Here is a 17,779-nt window from a genome sequence, read left to right on the forward strand (position 1 = left end):
ATATGAGCAAGAAAAATATCTGGAAGGACACATTCAACTTGTTAACAGAAGGAATTCCAAGAGAGAAGAATGGTGGAAAGAGGGAAAGGAGATTCTTATGTTGCATTTTATTATGGAGTCACATTGCAGATATATTTAAACTTATGCAAATTCTATAATGTAGGCAAAAGACAGCGAGAGAGAATAAATATAAATGAATAAGAACAAATTAAAATGCTTCCAGCAATTCTTCCTGTTAGTCTCCTCCAAGACCATTGCACAGAGAGAACATAAGATGGGAGAAGTCAATGTGCTGCTGCCTCAGCCTGTCTCAGACCCCAGGAGCCTCTCTGGGCTGGCACATTTCCCCACACTGACTATAGAGCTATGTTTGACTGCGTATTATTTTTGTACAAGACTTAAATACAAGCCGCCTACTTTACCTACTGCTTAATTAAGGAAATTGTGATCTGTCCTAGTGCTGGAGGAAAACCAGTAGTGTTACACTTGCTGAAGGAGAACATGTGGGTTTCCAACATAATAAAATCCCAGGAGGAATTTTCAAGGAAAGCTTAAATATAATTTTCATCTTAAAGGCTGAGTATAACGAACTTCCTCCTAAGATACAACTCCACGGCTGTACTGTGTTCCTTTTCTGCAACAATCATGCATTATAACTTTTGTTGTATTAAAAACATAGAAAATCATGAAAAATGTTTTGCATCTATAGCATACATCTTTTAAAAAAAATCTTGAAACATACCTGCTTACCAGTGAAACCCTGACAAATAACCTTTGTATTTTTATCAACGTAGAGATGTTTCCGGGAAGCTACATAGGAGCAATGCCGAATTCCATTCTGTTGCACTGAAAAGTAAAGCAAATATGATACATTATAATTTTTCCAAACTTCTGGGTCATCAATTGAACTTGGTGACAGAAAAAAGACACTGTTCTGTTTTCCAGAATACCCCTTTACTGAGAACCTCTATCTTACAGCTTTTTCTGAGCTGACAAAGAAAAGCTTAAGTTTATAATTTTCAGTTCTCAAAAAGAAAACAGGCTGAAAGACGAACGGCTCAAACTCAATCCAGGGACTGAAATCCAGGTGTCTCTCCCACTAATAATGTTTGCTAGACAGCCACATGTTTCCCCAGGGGACCCAACCTCGTTAAGCCCAAGTTCTATAAACAACAGGGGGGAGAAGAGTAAAACTTTGTCAGGACTCTGTATCTCATTCCCCAATAATAATACTAACATTAAATGTTAATATTAAATATTAACATCAAATGCTAAGTCTTAGAATAAAACTTATCTAAAATAGAATCCAATGTTAAATCATAGAATTAAACATCAAAAAATAATCCAGTTACTTCATTTAAACTCTTCAAATATAATTCTCAAGACCTTACATATAAAAAAAAATAGAGAAAATAGGAAACGTAGACGTGGGAGAAACATTTTTAAAAAGTTATTTTCAGCAACCTATCTATCTCAACAAAAACTGAGAAACCTATGTAGTTACTAAAGCCAACTCCCCATATTTCAAAAACCAACAGAAAGTAGAGATCAGATGAATTAAAATTGTGGGCTACTTCTGACTACCTTTAAACCCCCATTAGAACCCCAAATTACTGTGTCCGTGGCCCATCCATGGTCCTTTCAAAGTGCCTGGCTGTCCACCTACAACTGAGGTAGTCCAGAAAAGCTAGCCCCAGAAAAGAACACCTTATCACGCCAGGCTTTTCGTCCATGCCAGGCTTTTCGTCTTGAATCACTGCCTCATAGCTCTCCTAAATCCTTGGGCCGTAGGTTCCATAACTTATCTGCTTCTGGCCCTCTGAGCACCCCCTGGGTCATCTCAACTCACATGCTGAGCACAGCTTCTAATACTTTGAATTCTGGAGTTCCATCGACCTCCAGGAAAGAGACAGGCCCATGTCTCCCTACCAACGGGGAAAGGAGTCTTCTGTGTGCACAGACCTGCTGGATGACAAACAGCTGCATTCTTGAAGTAGATTATGCTGAGCAAAGGGCCATGAGGGAGCACTGAGGGTCAAGTCCTGGCATACTGGGCACAGCCAAGCAGCTGAGCCTGGGCCAGTAGACTCTACAACAGGAATCTGTGGCCTAAGAACCCACCCTAGCCAGTGCTGTCACTCAAGACCCATTCTTGTCCTTAGCTGCCAATTCTCCTAGCTGGATACCACAACCCTCATGGGAGAGCTGCACCCTTTCCTCCCCGGCTGCAATTCCTGGCAGAATTCGCTCCAGCAGCCCCCCAGCTCCCCATTCCCGGAATCTCCAATAAATAGTCCATCTATCTGGAATTTTCAGGCAAGAAAGTAGATTTTATCAAATGATAAAATCAGAATACCTGGAGCCCATCCTTGCTAAAAGGAAATGCTTGCTTTTTGAAGGTAAAGTCTTGTCCTCCATATGTTCTCTTATACCCACTCACTTAGGAAAGGAGACATCAGACAGTTAATGTCTTCTTCTACAGGGGAGGATAATGTTTGCCCCCTCTTCTTCTGAGAAAAGATAGGTCTACTTCTGTACATAAACATGACCTCAATACCAGAACAACTAAGACTACTACCTTCTCTTACTCCATCTCCTACTCCGGACCTTCTAGATATACTCTATGGAGCTCAAGCTTCATAACACCACATGCTGGTGCTCATAAAAACTGCTTTGCCCTGATCGGTTTGGCTCAGTGGATAGAGCGTCAGCCTGTGAACTCAAGGGTCCCAGGTTCGATTCCGGTCAAGGGCATGTACCTTGGTTGCGGGCACATCCCCAGTAGGGAGTGTGCAGGAGGCAGCTGATCAATGTTTCTCTCTCATCAATGTTTCTAACTCTCTATCCCTCTCCCTTCCTCTCTGTAAAAAATCAATAAAATATATATATAAAAAAAAACTGCTTTGAAAGTGTGAGGAATAGCAGCTCCCCTTCCAATCTCCTAGCCCTTTGTTTTTGCTCAGCCTGTGCAATGGCCCTACTATTGTACAGCATCTAGTGAAGGGGATCTTGCATATGTGTGGGTGTGTGTACGTGTGCATGTGAGCCCCCATCTATTATTTCAGCTCAGTCTCCTCAGACCTATTTTCAGAGAAGCTAGAACTAACAGCCTATCACTTGGAGCCAACCCAAAAATGTATGTTCAAAGATAAGGAAATGAAATTCCTGACCACATTTTGTCCTGACAAGAAACCTGGATGGTGCCAGACAAGATAACGTTGGTACTGAAATGATAGGATGCTAGAATATCAAGCACATGCCCAGTCCCTGGGATTGTTATGATCATTCATTTATTTAATCAATATTTGGGGAGAACCTATGCCAAGCCACAATGCTGAGTATCAAGAAATAAGTGCCGAGTAAGAGAATCTGGGCCCTCAAAAAACCCACAATCCATCTGAACTGACATAAAGTGGGCCATAACCGCACAGTGTGAAAAGTACTGTTGTAGGCCTTGGGCATTTGCGGTAAATCTCCTATCCCAAGTAAATCTGTGGGGGGAGAGCAGAAGTCAGGAGACGCAGGGATAGAGAGGGTAGGATTAGGACGGGATTTCTCATTGGGGCTACCTCCAAATTGAGCCCTGGGCTGCCAGCAATTCATTCCTAAAAGCTGACGCTTGACCTCCCACCTTCTAAAAAAAAAGTGGTTTGTGTTCCTGGCCATGGCTATAATCCCTCAGGAACTAAAAACTCTCTTCACCTCTGCCCTAGTCCTGGCCCATGTATGCCCTATGTTCTAGAGCATATAATAGATGCAAATATTACTACCCTATGTTATCTGCCGGGTACTAGGGATTCAGGGCCCCATGCCATCCAAACTGATACCTGCACCGTAGGGATAAACCAGTCACAAGAGGTCCTAGGTAAGGAATCACTGCTCTAGAATATGTAGATCAACTGAATGAGAAATGACAGCCATCAAAGTGGCCTCTGAACCCCAGAAAAAAACCTTGAGGTGCCCCAGCAGCCACAATGGTGATTCTACAATCACCGTTAGGGTGTTCTACCCTAATGAAATTCTTAGTATACTAGATAACATATAATACTAATGCCACACACTGTATGAGGATGGGTGTGTAAATTTTGTTACTTTCTTTACTACATTATATCTAAGTAGAATTAATTTCTGTTTAAATTTATTTTTAGATTATTTCAAGTACCATCTAAATATTTTTAGAACTTCTCACTGTAAATCCCTGAGTGTAAGAACCATGTCTTATACACCATGGTAAGTGCAGGTGCACGGAAAATGTTTGAATTTTAGGACAAGAGGCAAAGTCTGCAAAAGAAACACTATATCAAGCAAAATGTCTTAAGTTCCACCTCTTTGAAAAATATAAAGATTGGAGGTTTCCCTAAAATCTGTAGATTACACAGAAGTCCAGCCCTCAATACTACTAGCTGTCCTCAACACTGTATCAATCTAGTACAAATTCCATGCTAACCTTTTTCTTTAACAAATGAAATCCAGGAGCAGTCATGTGATACTGAAGAAAAGAAAGAGCTCAAAGCAAAACATACCACAAGCAGAGTGAAGGCAATGACAGACCAGGAGAATGTTTTCATAACATGTTAACAGACAAGAAATTAACCTTAGCAACATGAAACACCAACAAGAAGAGACCAAAAGCCTGACAGAACAATGAATAAAGGCCACAAACAAGAAAGACAACTGAAGGCAGAAAAATGGTAAATCAAATGAGGAGACACTGACTTTACTAATATTAAGAAAATGAGCATTTTTAACTAAACACCAGGGCGGCAGGAAGGCCTGAGGCTGGCCGCCAGGAAGAATTTCCCAGTGGTGAAGGCTGTAGCTGCCGCACCTTGGGCCCCCTCCAGGGAATGTGGTGGAGTCGCCTTCTCTTCAGGTTCTTACAAACTGGCCAGCCTAACCTTGGGACTGAGTCCCAGGAGCAGCTGAGAACACAGTCCCAGGAATCAGACAGACTGAGTGTGTGCTCAGCTGCTCCCCAGCCGTGTGATCTGGGGGAAGACTTCTGATCTCCCTTAGCCTCAGTCTTCCCATCTGTAAATGGAGTAACAGCTGCCCCAGAGGATGCTGTGATGTTGATATGAGATGATGACTATAACTGGGTAGCAAAATGACTGGTGTACTCCCAAAATTGGGTTCACATCCGATGTGAGCACAGATGTAAATCATCTTCTAAAGAGAGCACATATAATTCACATTTTAAAATAAGTCCAACCAGAATGTTTTATACATGTCTTCATGCATATTCTATGTTTGTATGTAAATATACTAATCCATGTCTATATATAATGTATATGTGCACACACGTGTAAACTTTTAACATATGAAACATTTTAAAGGTGCAGCCACACTGTAAAAATAATGATAATATGATGTACCTCCTGTGCAATTTGGAAATTAAATGAATTCATAATATGTAGAGCACGTAACATAATGCCTAAGGAAGAGCAAATGCTATTTCACTATTAGCTATTTATTATCATTTTTATTACTAATGCAGAATGAGAAGACCAAACTGCTCTGAGGTGTTCACTGTGCCAGTATCTGCCCGGTACTAGGGATTCAGGGCAGAACAAGATGGATGGACTCAGGCCCTACCCACATGGAGTCTGTAAAAAAGCTAAACATTAAACTAAGAAACACAAAACTACAAAAGTGCAAAATGTAACAAAGGCGATGAAGGAAAGGAACTGAGAAATGGGAGAGAGATGTGCTGGCAACAGGGGTTGCAAATCTGTACCAGTCAGCCACCAGCTGAGTCCTCTTCCACAAAGAGAGCAACCACATCCTTTACAAGATGCTGCGGGAATAATGAAACTACGGCCAAAGAGCACCTGCTCAGATTTGACTCAAACCACAGTACCATGTTCCTAACCATCACCTGAGACTCCGTTCACGAAAATACTCCTCCTTCAGCTCACCTCTCAAACTGTGTCCTTGTTACTCATTTATTCATGCGCATACTCATGAATTTAACAAATGCACACTTATTAGGAATACTAGAAGCCCAATGCACGAAATTCGTGTAAGGGCTTGGCCCTCGCAGCCCTGGCTTCGTCCCTAAGATCGTCCGGAAAAACATCCGAGAGGACATCGTTCAGCTGTCCAGTCTAATTAGCATATTATGCTTTTATTATTATACTTGAGGCCTGTTGCACAAAAATATGTGCACTCGGGGAGGGGGGGGCAGGCCCTCAGCCCGGCCTATGCCCTCTTGCAGTCTGGGACCCCTTGGAGGATGTCCACCTGCTGGCTTAGGCCCGCCCCCTGGGGGATCAGGCCCAAGCTGGCAGTCAGACATCCCTTTGGCAGCCCGGCAGCCCTTGGGGGATGTCCACTTGCCAGTGGCGAGCAGGCCAAAGCTGCAGTCGGACATCCTTAGCGCTGCTGAGGAGGCAGGAGAAGCTCCTACCACCACCACTGTACTGGCAGCCATCAACCTGGCTTGTGGCTGAGCAGAGCTCCCCCTGTGGGAGCGCACTGACAACCAGGGGGCAGCTCCTGCATTGAGCGTCTGCCCCCTGGTGGTCAGTGTGTGTCATAATGACCAGTCATTCCCAGTCCTTCTGCTGTTAAGAGACAGTTTGCATATTACCCTTTTATTATATAGGATAGAGGCCTGGTGCATGGGTGGGGGCCGGCTGGTTTGCCCTGAAGGGTGTCCCGGATCAGGGTGGGGGTCCCGCTTGGGTGCCTGGCCAGCCTGGGTGAGGGGCTGATGGCTGTTTGCAGCTGATCACACCCCCTTCAGGGTGGGGGTTCCCACTGGGTTGCCTGGCCAGCCTGGGTGAGGGGCTGATGGCTGTTTGCAGCTGATCACACCCCCTTCAGGGTGGGGGTTCCCACTGGGTTGCCTGGACAGTCTGGGTGAGGGGCTGAGGGCCATTTTCAGGCTGGCCAAGTCCCCTGGCGACGGAAGTTCCCAGCCTCTCCTTTTCTTCTTTTTTTTTTTATTCTGGGATTTATTTACCTTCTATAATTGAAACTTTGTAGCCTTGAGAGGAGCTCAGAGCTGACCAGGGAGGGGAGGGAGGGAAGCCTCCTGCTCACTCCAGCTCCGTGACCATGACCAGCTGAAAGCAGGTATCTGGGGTTTATTTACCTTCTATAATTAAAACTTTGTTGCTTTGAGTGGAGCTGAGAGCCCGCCTCGGCAGGCAGGAATCTTGGCTTCCTCCATCATTAGGGCAACCAAGCCTCCTGCTTGCTCCAGCTCCGTGGCTGCCGGCCGCCATCTTGGTTGGGTTAATTTGCATATAGTTGCTCTGATTGGCTGGTGGGTGTGGCTTAAGGCATAGGGAAGGTACGGTCAATTTTCATGTTTGTCTTTTATTAGTGTAGATATTATGCTTATTTATTGCATATGTATTACATATGCATAATATATATTACAATACAGCTATCATGCTCCCTACCCATAGAACAGGGGTGGGGAATGTCCAGCCTGTAGGCTGTATAAGGCCCATGAAATCATTTGGTCTGGCCCTGCCAAGGCATTAGGGGTGATTTAATTATTTGGTCTGGCCCTGCCAAGGCATTAGGGGTGATTTATATTTGGTTAAATGTTTGACCAAATATAGCAGACTGTTTTAAGGTGATAATTTTGTATGGCCTGCAAATGATGTTATAAATATCCAAATGGCCCCTGACAGAAAAAAATGTTCCCCACACCTGCCATAGAACCTTAAAACATAGCAGAGTAGCTCAGCAGCCACTTCCAAACCCCAAACAATCCACTCTTCAAATGCAAAATTATATTCATTTAATAGTTACTTACAAATCAAGCTTAGCTATAAGTACCTTATCTCATCAAATCTAAAGCACCACTGCATTTTAAGAAGCAATATTAAGTACTAGAAAGAAAAAATGCTGCCAATTTATTATAAGAATCCATCAGTGATAAAATACAACCCAATTTTTAAAATGTTATAATCTCAAAAAAATTAAAAATGTGGGTCTACAGCAAATAAATGCCTGTCTTTTGGTGACATGAAAGTGTTCCCCTATACTTACAGAAATTACTTTGCACATCCCCAATTATGTTTGTATGGAAGAACAAGCTCAATGTGAGAAAACTCAAATCAGTTTTTCATGGCTACATTGGTGCATTTACACTCAGGCCATCATGCAGTTTTGAAATAAAGAGTTGGTTTTTAGATGCAATAGCAACAGATACTAGAATCTGAAACATCACTGTTGAGGGTCTCCTTTCCCAACTACACCTCTAAATGTTTTCCTGATTCCCAAACCAGGTCCATACAACTTAGTATACACATGGGAAAGGCAGGGCAAAAATAAATAAATAAATACTTCACAAAAGGAGGCTTATCCTGGCTGGTGTGGCTCAATTGGTTGGCGTGTCATCCGGTGCACAGAAAGGTCACAGGTTCAATTGATTTCTAGTCAGGGCACACACTCAGATTTCAGGTTCCATTCCTGGTCAGGTTGTTTGCAGGAAGCAACTGATTGGTGTTTCTCTCTCTCTCTCCCTCCCTCTCTCTTTCTCTCTCCCCCTCCCTCTCTCTCTCTCTTACAGTATCACACAGCACAGCATGTATTAGTGGAAAGGACACTGCAGAGTAAACGACTGGCATTCTAGTACCTTTCTGATATTGGCTAGGAAACATACTGGGTTTATTTCCTCATTTGCCAAACAAAGGTATGGAATTGTAAGGTTCACTTTCTCGCATTAAAACACCATAATTCTCAGGTTCAAAAATACTGGCTCATCTTCCCTATTTCTTATAAATGACCCATCTTATAGGAACTCCTGGGCTTAGGTTTAAAATGACGCTGATTGCTTTATACTTCTTGAAAAACTTTACTCAACTTCAAAGGTGCTTATAAAAACCTTAAACTTTCTTCTGGAAAGCCTTCCTTACTTTTCGTTTTATTTTCTCTCCCACTTCAACTAAATAATCTCCCTTTTTTCAAAAGCTATAGAACTGGGTTTTTTCATTCAGGAATTTCTGAACATTCCAGGCTGCCCCCAACAGAACTCTGGAAGGCATCTACAAGTGTTTGGGGTTTTTTTTCCTAACTCAAACCAAAATTGCAACACTTGTGACCTTCAGCACAAAATGTACCATCCATTAAAACTTCATTGAGGGAACGAAATCCCCTAGCATTTCTAGTTTTATTACTAACCTCAGAGCCTAGTTTGTAACTACCTTTTAAAAACAAAGTTTGCATGGTATTGTTGTGGGTGCTGTTTTTCTAGTGGAAGCAAAAATGGGCTTAGAAACGTGGCATGAGAAAGAGAAGATCTAGGGGATTTAGAGATTTTCATACATTAAAAACTGTAGTCTGTAACCCCCCTAGTATAGGAGATAATTTGCTTTAAGTATTTTTTGTTGTTGTTTTTATTTTATTAATTTCAGAGAGCACACCCCCTACTGTGGATGGAGCCCTCAACCGGGATATGTGCCCTGTCAGGGAATCAAACAGGTGACCATTTGGTGCAGGGGTCAATGCTCAACACTGAGCCACCGGACAGGCAGAGATAATTTGGTTTAGATCTCAGACCTCTCAGACCCTTAATTAACAGGTTGATCACATGACGAGGGTGAAGTGAAGACCACTCCAGCAACAGAAATCTAAACTAGATGATCCCTTAAGGCCTCATGGTCCTTCGAGTCTAGGAAAAAAGAACTTTCAGTTCTGTGAGAGGACTGCTAACTGTTGCTAAGGGTGGACTAAGGATCCTGATCTTTTTTAGACATTCTTCCTTTCTCCTCTAGACTCTCCTCCTGCTAAAGCAGGCTAGAATTGTTTAGAAACGCAGAGGAGCAAAGACCCCAGGAGATAAAGATATAGGTATAACTAATTCCTTTTTTCCTTCTGCCTACAACACCTTCAACTGGCCATTAAATTATACCATAAGAATCTCCAGAAAACTTTCCCAAAGAAACCCAATCTTTTCCTACTTGCCAATGTTATGTCAGACCTTTGTCCTCAAGTGATCTGGTAACTAAGTGTAGCTATTGCACACACATCCATCCCCATGCACTTTGAAAATGCAATCTTCTCAAAAAATGAACTGTCTCATCCGATATTCGGTACAAACAGAATTAGAAGACAGGACAGTGCCTTACTCAATGTCTGTTTCAGCCTAGGTGCTTTATATAAACTGGTTTATTTATCCCGAACAATGACCCCAGATCATCCTGCATGTCACCATTTCTAGGATGCACCTTTTTAACATGTCTGAAATCAGGATGCATATGACAGCTGATGGTGTGTCACAATTTTAATTAGTGATCATTTTCCATTGTTAATGGTAGACAAAACAACGGTGCATCTTACAAATGATGATGTCTCAGATTTGCTAAACTATGTTATTATTTTCATGGGATTTGAAACAGAAATTGAGAAACAGATTTAGAAGTGCCCGGGGTTATTACACAGACTGTAAGGGACCAGCCAGACTTCAAACCTTGATGTGGCCGATTCCAAAGTCTCTTCCAGCACAACCTCCCTAAAAACACAGAGACTTTGAACACGGCCAGAATGTCCTACAGTCAGCGCTACTCAAAGGCTGGGAACCTTGGCTACTATGTTTTCAGAAAGTGAGGGTTCACACCGCCTCACTCGGACAGTGCAAATAAGCTGGTTAAGGTTCCAGCCAGCCCTAAGCTTCTAGAAGTCTTCGGGGCTATGCTGCCTCTGGGTGCAGAACCCACCTCTTTGCCGAGCCTACAGTCTACATTAAGGACAATCATACGTGTAGGTCCCTTCTGTGCCAGGGACAGCCTTAGCCCCCAGTTTCCTAAGACATACTGCCCCCACCTCTAAACATGACACTCACCCTCTCACCTCCTCTTTCGGGACCACCTCGCTCCAAACTCAACAGGCCAATCTGGATGCTGACCCCATCCTGCCACTCATCACCGCGGGCGGGGCAAGAGCAAGCCCCCAGGTCTGCCAGGCTCCCAGACCCGAGTCCTGGCGCAGCCACCCTAGTGCTCCCCCGCCAGCTGCCTAAGTCATGCCTCCGCCCACACATCCAGCAAGTTCCCTGCACCCCAAAGGGTCCCTGCACCCCACAGGGTCCCTGCACCCCACAGGGTCCCTGCCCCCGCCCACACATCCAGCAAGTTTCCTGCACCCAGAGGGTCCCTGCTTCCGCCCACATATCCTGCAAGGTTCCCTGCACCCCACAGGGTCCCTACACCCCAGAGGGTCCCTGCTTCCGCCCACATATCCTGCAAGGTTCCCTGCATCCCACAGGGTCCCCGACGTGCCCCGGACTCTCGCGGCTCCCAGGCCCTGGCCGAGTCCGGCCCCGGAGGGCCCGGAGCGGTCTGCAGGACGACACGGGCCGCCGGGCCAGGAGCTCGCGGAGCTGGAGGAGAAAGTCCCGCCGGACTCACAGAGGAAGGAACGCGACAGGAGGCGGGCGGCGGCGAGCCCACTGCTACCGGAGGCCATGGTCGCGGCGGCAGCGGCGGCGGCGCGGCTGCGGTCACCACCAATGACACTCGCAGGCCCCCGGGACCTGTCAGAGGCCGCGGCCTGGACAGGAGGGGTGGCCAGAGCGGGTGCCTGAATGGATTCCCCCTGCAAGACCTCTTCACCGAACACTGGGGGTCGCGGGTGGAGGAGAAAAAAATAGGTGTCTTAACAGAGAAGTGAACAATAACTTGGCTCGCCGTCGGAAATGTGGGTTTGAGTCAACATTAATTACTACGGCAGCTTAGGGAAAACCCTACGTGAGGCTGGTCGGCGCGTGGCATTGTGGGGAATGTAGTCTTTTGATAGCGGCGACTCGTTTGTAGTTTAAGCGGGACAGGTGGGAAGGAAGCCACACTCCGGAGATGAGGTGGCGAAAGGACTGAGGACACAGTGAGGCGGGGTGCGAAGAGCAGTGCAGAACTTCCCGCGGCCCTGGGCCAGTCGGCACCTCCCTTTCCTCGTCTGGCACATGGAGAAGATAACACTCCACCCCGCCTTGCGAGGATCTGGAAGGATTACCGGTGGTGACAAGCTGGTGTCCAGGGAGGGTAAGGACAAGAAAGACTGAAAGCTACTTTCCCGACACTTAATTTCTTGGCATGTGGATCTTTTGGTAAAACAAGCTGTCATGCAAACAGCCCCGGACTAGCCCTAAGTGAATGAGCGCCTGGGATCCTGAGGACTGAAGTTACAGTTCAAATGTGGCTCTCCCGCTTTGCACCAACCCGCGGATCACTCCTCGGTGAGAGCTTTAGGAGGAACCTCAGAGAGGCCAGAGTCCAAGGGTAAACAAGAGATGAAGTCATCCACCCCCCGCCTCCAGTTGTGCCCCGGAGGTTGCTCATTATCAATCCATGAGATTATAATCCTGATTCACCTAAATAGTTATTATAATCTGCACTGAGCTGTGATGTCTGCGTGGGATTACCCACGCTGATTGCCCCATATGTCCTCTAGGGTACAGGGATCGTCATTCCCAGGTTGGGTTTGGCTGCACACAAAATCCCTCCCTCATCTACAGGATCATGTCCTTGTGATCATTTAAATCCCGTCAGTGGTTTCCAAGTAGGCCCAGTATGATGATTTATTTTAAATGGCAAAGTGTTTCACATGATCATAGTTATGTTTTCAGTTTCACTTAATTGGTAAAAATGAATGATGACAAAAAGTTTACTTTTGGTATGATTTTATTGAATTATTTCTGTAAGGACAGGGATTTTCGTTTCTTTTGTATACTAATGTCTCCCCAACACTGCTTGGCACAGAGGGAGAACCTATTTGTTGAATTGAACTGAATTGATTTATAGGAGAGATAGCATATACATTTGTTTAGGAATCCACACACAATGTTTGATGATATTTCAGTTCCTCATAACTACACCTCCACTACAATTGCATAGATCATTGGTGACAGACTATTGCACTAGACTCTACCTATACCACTCATCTTTATATGCGGAGGGCTTTTGGAGTCAGGCAGACCTGGATTCAAATTCCAATTCTGCCACGAGCTATACAACCTGTGGGTTTCAGGTTTTCTTATTGAGATGGGGATGAAAAACCCTGATTCATAATAGTGTTGTCAGCAGTTAATGCATTAATATGTAAAGTCTTTAGTACCCTGTAACCATTTAGTAAATGATAGTTCTTAATAAAGGTAACTTTCTGCTTTGCATAGTGTAAAGGTAGAACAAAAGGCCTTTTTCTTTTCTGTGGCTTTCCACAACTTATGACAAGCACCTGGTAATTAAAACCCAAGATTGTTAGCTCCTCTCGTTCAAACAGCCCCTCTGTTCAAACTGCAAGACAAGCTACTCTCAAAGCTACATACTTGCTTGCCTCTCCTCCCTGCTGTTTTCACAACTCAGGAATAATTTGAACTAAGGAGTCTCTAGTTAGTAGAAAGTTCCCTTCCCCTGCCCCTTCAAACAAACCTTTTTTGAATTCTTCATACCTTTTTCTCTAAGCTTAGGAAAAATACTGATAAAACACCTCCCTAGGACAGTGGTCGGCAAACTCATTAGTCAACAGAGCCGAATATCAACAGTACAACGATTGAAATTTCTTTTTTTTTTTTAAATATATTTTATTGATTTTTTACAGAGAGGAAGGGAGAGAGATAGAGAGTTAGAAACATAGATGAGAGAGGAACATCGATCAGCCGCCTCCTGCACATCCCCTACTGGGGATGTGCCCGCAACCCAGGTACATGCCCTTGACGGGAATCGAACCCGGGACCCCTCAGTCCGCAGGCCGACGCTCTATCCACTGAGCCAAACCGGTTTCGGCGATTGAAATTTCTTTTGAGAGCCAAATTTTTTAAACTTAAACTATATAGGTAGGTACATTGTTATTAACTTAATTAGGGTACTCCTAAGGCTTAGGAAGAGCCACAATCAAGGGGCCAAAGAGCCACATGTGGCTCTCGAGCCGCAGTTTGCCAACCACGGCCCTAGGACATCTGCCTGGACTGTCTCCTAAAAACCAAACAAACTTTACAAGACAACCCCGCTGATATCTGTTCAAATCCAGCACTTCCTGGTTGCTTAGCAACAGCCAAGGTTTAAAAGGGGAAGCTGCCCTTTGTTTTCTTGCCTTGTATTGGTTAGCAATACTTGGTCCTTTCCCTTCATGGAAAGTCAAATAAACTTCCTCTCTGCATCTCTTCTTTTAGTTTGAATTCTTTCACAGCCCTCCTCACCAGCCAAACCCTAATGCATGGCAGGGTGTTGTCTTAAAGTTTTTACTGATGTAGTAACCCAGTGTGAAATAGGACATTTCCATTTGTCTCAAAACCTTGGTGAAAGCCCCAACACAGAGGGCACAGGCCACACGTACCTGCACATTCTAAGGAGGGCAGTCTAGAAGCCATCTATCAGATTTCGATAAGAGGTGTCCAAACTTATTTCCGGATTCTCAGTCCCAGCAGCTCAAATAAGCAAAAGACTGAAATTCATTGAGTGAGGGAATTTTTCTGAGTCATGAGCTTAATGATCTCCTTTCCTCCCACTCTGACAAGTTGGTGAGAAAAGGCTCCTTGCCAAAAGATTGGCATTCCATCCCAGGCTAACCCCCTGCTGAACTGCAGAAATCCACAAGGCCGTCTCAGCACCTTAGAGTAGATCTGGTCAAAGAATGTCCAGGAAAACTTGAGTTTGGATGGAAGTCTTCATCCAGAGACTAAGGCCTGCTTCCTGCCTGGAGAACACAAGGCTGGCTGGAGCAGCTCTGATTGGCAGGCAGGTCAGTGTTTGGTGTGGCAAGATGTATACTATTCCCATGGGTGAAATGGATGCCAGGGAGGAAAGCTGAGCTTCCCCCTAAGAGGAGCACCTGCTGGGGAAGGATCTCTGGCATAAAAGACCATGGGAAGCTCTGGCTGGGTGGCTCAGTTGGTTAGAGCATCCTCCCGACACGCCAAGGTTGCAGGTCCCTGGTCAGGGCACATACAAGAGCATCTGCCCCCTGGTGGTCAATGCTTATCATAGTGACCAGTTGTTCTGCCATTAGAGTCAATTTGCACATTACCCTTTTATTATATAGGACTAGAGGCCCAGTGCATGAAACAAGATCTCTCTCCCTCTCTCTCTCCCTCTTTCTCCAATAAATAAGTATATAAAAATTAAAAACTCATGGAAAACCACGAAGGTGCAGAGGGAGAGGAGGGAGTTATGAGAGGTCAGTCAAAGAGCATGTAACTCACAGCAGGATACTGTGCAGGTAGAGTTCCCTAGGCGGGGGAGAGTGAGGACAGCTGCTGAAAATTCCATGGAGAGCCAGGCTCCACAGTGTATGGACCATGAGGAGGGAACCACAAATAACACCACCTAAGAGATTTTATCCAAACCTCCTCCCGCCCCTGCAGGAGTCAAGAGCAAGGGAGTGAAAGGAAAGAGGCGGGGAAGTAGGAGAAGAAAACAGAGCTTGACTCCTTCCCAGCTGCAGGTTGGGGAGCCACAGATTAGACCAGTGATGGCAAACCTATGACACGCGTGTTAGGTGACACTCGAACTCATTTTTTTGGTTGATTTTTCTTTGTTAAATGGCATTTAAATATATAAAATAAATATCAAAAATATAAGTCTTTGTTTTACTATGGTTGCAAATATCAGAAAATTTTTATACGTGACACAGCACCAGAGTTAAGTTAGGGTTTTCAAAATGCTGACACGCCAAGCTCAAAAGGTTCGCCATCACTGGATTAGACCAAACCTGGGGGGGGGGGGGGGGGGGAGCTTTGAATTCGGTATAAGATTTACATTTTAAATTAGATTGAATGGGACTTATAATTATTAATTTTTAAAGTAGTTTATGTATTCCCATGGGTCAAAGTTCAAAAGGTACAAAAAATGTATATTGTGAGAAATCTTCCCTCCACCTGTCTCCCCACCACCTGGCTCTGCCCAAGAGAAATGAGTATTATCCAGTTCCTTGTGAATCATTCCAGAGCTATTTTGTGCATATACAGTCACATACAGGCATACACATATATCCATCCCCTCCCCACCCCCACCCCATCACCCTTCTATGTTGCTTCTAATGTGGGAGGAATCGGGACCAATTAGGGTTTGTGATCAGGGCAGGGCAGGGTATGGAGATTAACAGGGTGACTAGTGTTCACGGTGGCAGCCTCAGGGCAGTGTATTTTTCTGTTTGAGTTAACCTGAACATGATCTCTAGTCTTTGCAGCCAAGAATCTTGACAGGAGGTCTGAGTTAAGTACTGAGGTTCAATTTGTTGGAGCAAAGTCTCTGATTGTTTTTGAGGAAATAAATCATTCAGGTGTAGTCACTGATGTGTGTAAGGCAATCAGATCAGAAAGGAGAAGCATCTGACCGAGACATTGGTGGTGTTTCCACCGCCTGCTATCATCAGAGTTGTGTCTAAATTCCTGGAGTAAAGCTGGGGTAGATGGAAAGAGCATTTGGTCCCCCGGCCATGCTGGCATCCCCTGATGTGTACATCCTTCCATCTAGTCCGCCGCTGCTGGCCCAGGGCACCCCTGCATCCTCCCTTCCTCCCATTTGCGTGGTCCTTTTTAGTCAGGCTCTGTCCGCTATCTCTGGGCTCTTCTCAGTACACGAGAACCATTTAGCCCCTCCTGTGCTAGGTTGGGCCACAGGATACACCCTCCCTTGCCTAGACATACTTAGCTGGACCTTGCCATCAGCTGGCTCACTCTCTTGCTCCTCTTCCATCCCCCACCCTGCCAGACAAAGCAAGAAGGCAGGAGGCCCTCTGTCTGCAAGCCAGGAAGAGAGTGCTCACCAGGAACCACACTGGCACCCTGATATTAGATTTCCCGGACTCCAGAATTGTGAGGAAATTCACTCCTGTTCTTTAAGTCGCTTGGTCTGTGATGGCACCTTGTGATGGCAGACTGAGCAGACTAATACAGGCAGCAAAGTGGGTGAGATTAACGGTGACCATTTGCAACATTGGTCAGCACCATAAAATGAGCACCAGAGGCAAAGAGTCACAATTATGAAACAATAGAGAATATTAGGGGTACAGCGCACCCCTTATCCTTATGTTTACTGCGAAACTCCACAGTACCTCTGTATCAGTTCTCTATTGCTGCATAACAAACTACCAAATGCTTACCTGCTTCTAAATCTTCCTAGTGATTCTTTGACTACTCACCTCCGTCCACCTCCAGGTTGGGGGAGGGGAGGATAACATGGAAGCTCCACTGGCTTCCCCTCTTCTTCCCCAGCCTGGGCATCCTTTTCTGGTGTTAAGCACCTCTGAAGGGAAGGTTTCATTTGCATTTGTACACAGTGGTTCTCAACCTTCTGGCCCTTTAAATACAGTTCCTCATATTGTGACCCAACCATAAAATTATTTTCGTTGCTACTTCATAACTGTAATGTTGCTACTGTTATGAATCGTAATGTAAATATCTGATATGCAGGATGGTCTTAGGCGACCCCTGTGAAAGGGTCGTTCGACCGCCAAAGGGGTCTCGACCCACAGGTTGAGAACTGCTGCCTTACAGGAACGTCAAGATCTTCGGTCTCTCCCTTAGAAGAAATGGTTCCTTAACATAATTTCTTTTCCACATAATCCAGCCCTGTTGCAGATATTAGCTCACATGTTTGTCCTAAATCTAAGTTATTCCTGTTGTGCTCAGGGGCTTCGAGGCACACATTTCTTTCCTGGGCCAATGAACTGCGAATACCAGACAGAAATTAGTACAGGGAAGAGGTATAAGCATTGGTGAGTAGGAGGTCAAAGAACAGAATGCAATATTGGAAGGAAAAGCAACCGTTAATATTACAAAATATCTTCCTGCTACTCTCTGGGTGTGCCAACGCTTTGTGTGTAT

At 44.9% G+C, this 17,779-nt stretch overlaps 1 protein-coding gene across 1 annotated transcript in view; it reads right to left on the minus strand.

Annotated features, from left to right (window-relative positions):
* SUCLG1 (succinate-CoA ligase GDP/ADP-forming subunit alpha) overlaps positions 1-11,473 on the minus strand; it is a 37,487-nt gene extending 26,014 nt beyond the window's left edge. The window contains exons 1-2 of the mRNA XM_070429590.1: positions 11,370-11,473; positions 743-846 (exon numbers count right to left, since the gene is read on the minus strand). Of these exons, the coding sequence (XP_070285691.1) occupies positions 743-846; positions 11,370-11,427 (162 nt within the window). The 5' untranslated portion in view covers positions 11,428-11,473. The remainder of the gene's footprint in view (positions 1-742; positions 847-11,369) is intronic.
* Between the last annotated feature and the right edge of the window lie 6,306 nt (positions 11,474-17,779).

The sequence above is a fragment of the Myotis yumanensis genome, unplaced genomic scaffold (assembly GCF_028538775.1).
Source record: "Myotis yumanensis isolate MYYU_CA2020_CCGP unplaced genomic scaffold, mMyoYum1.0.hap1 SCAF_11, whole genome shotgun sequence".
Taxonomy (NCBI): Eukaryota; Metazoa; Chordata; class Mammalia; order Chiroptera; family Vespertilionidae; genus Myotis; species Myotis yumanensis.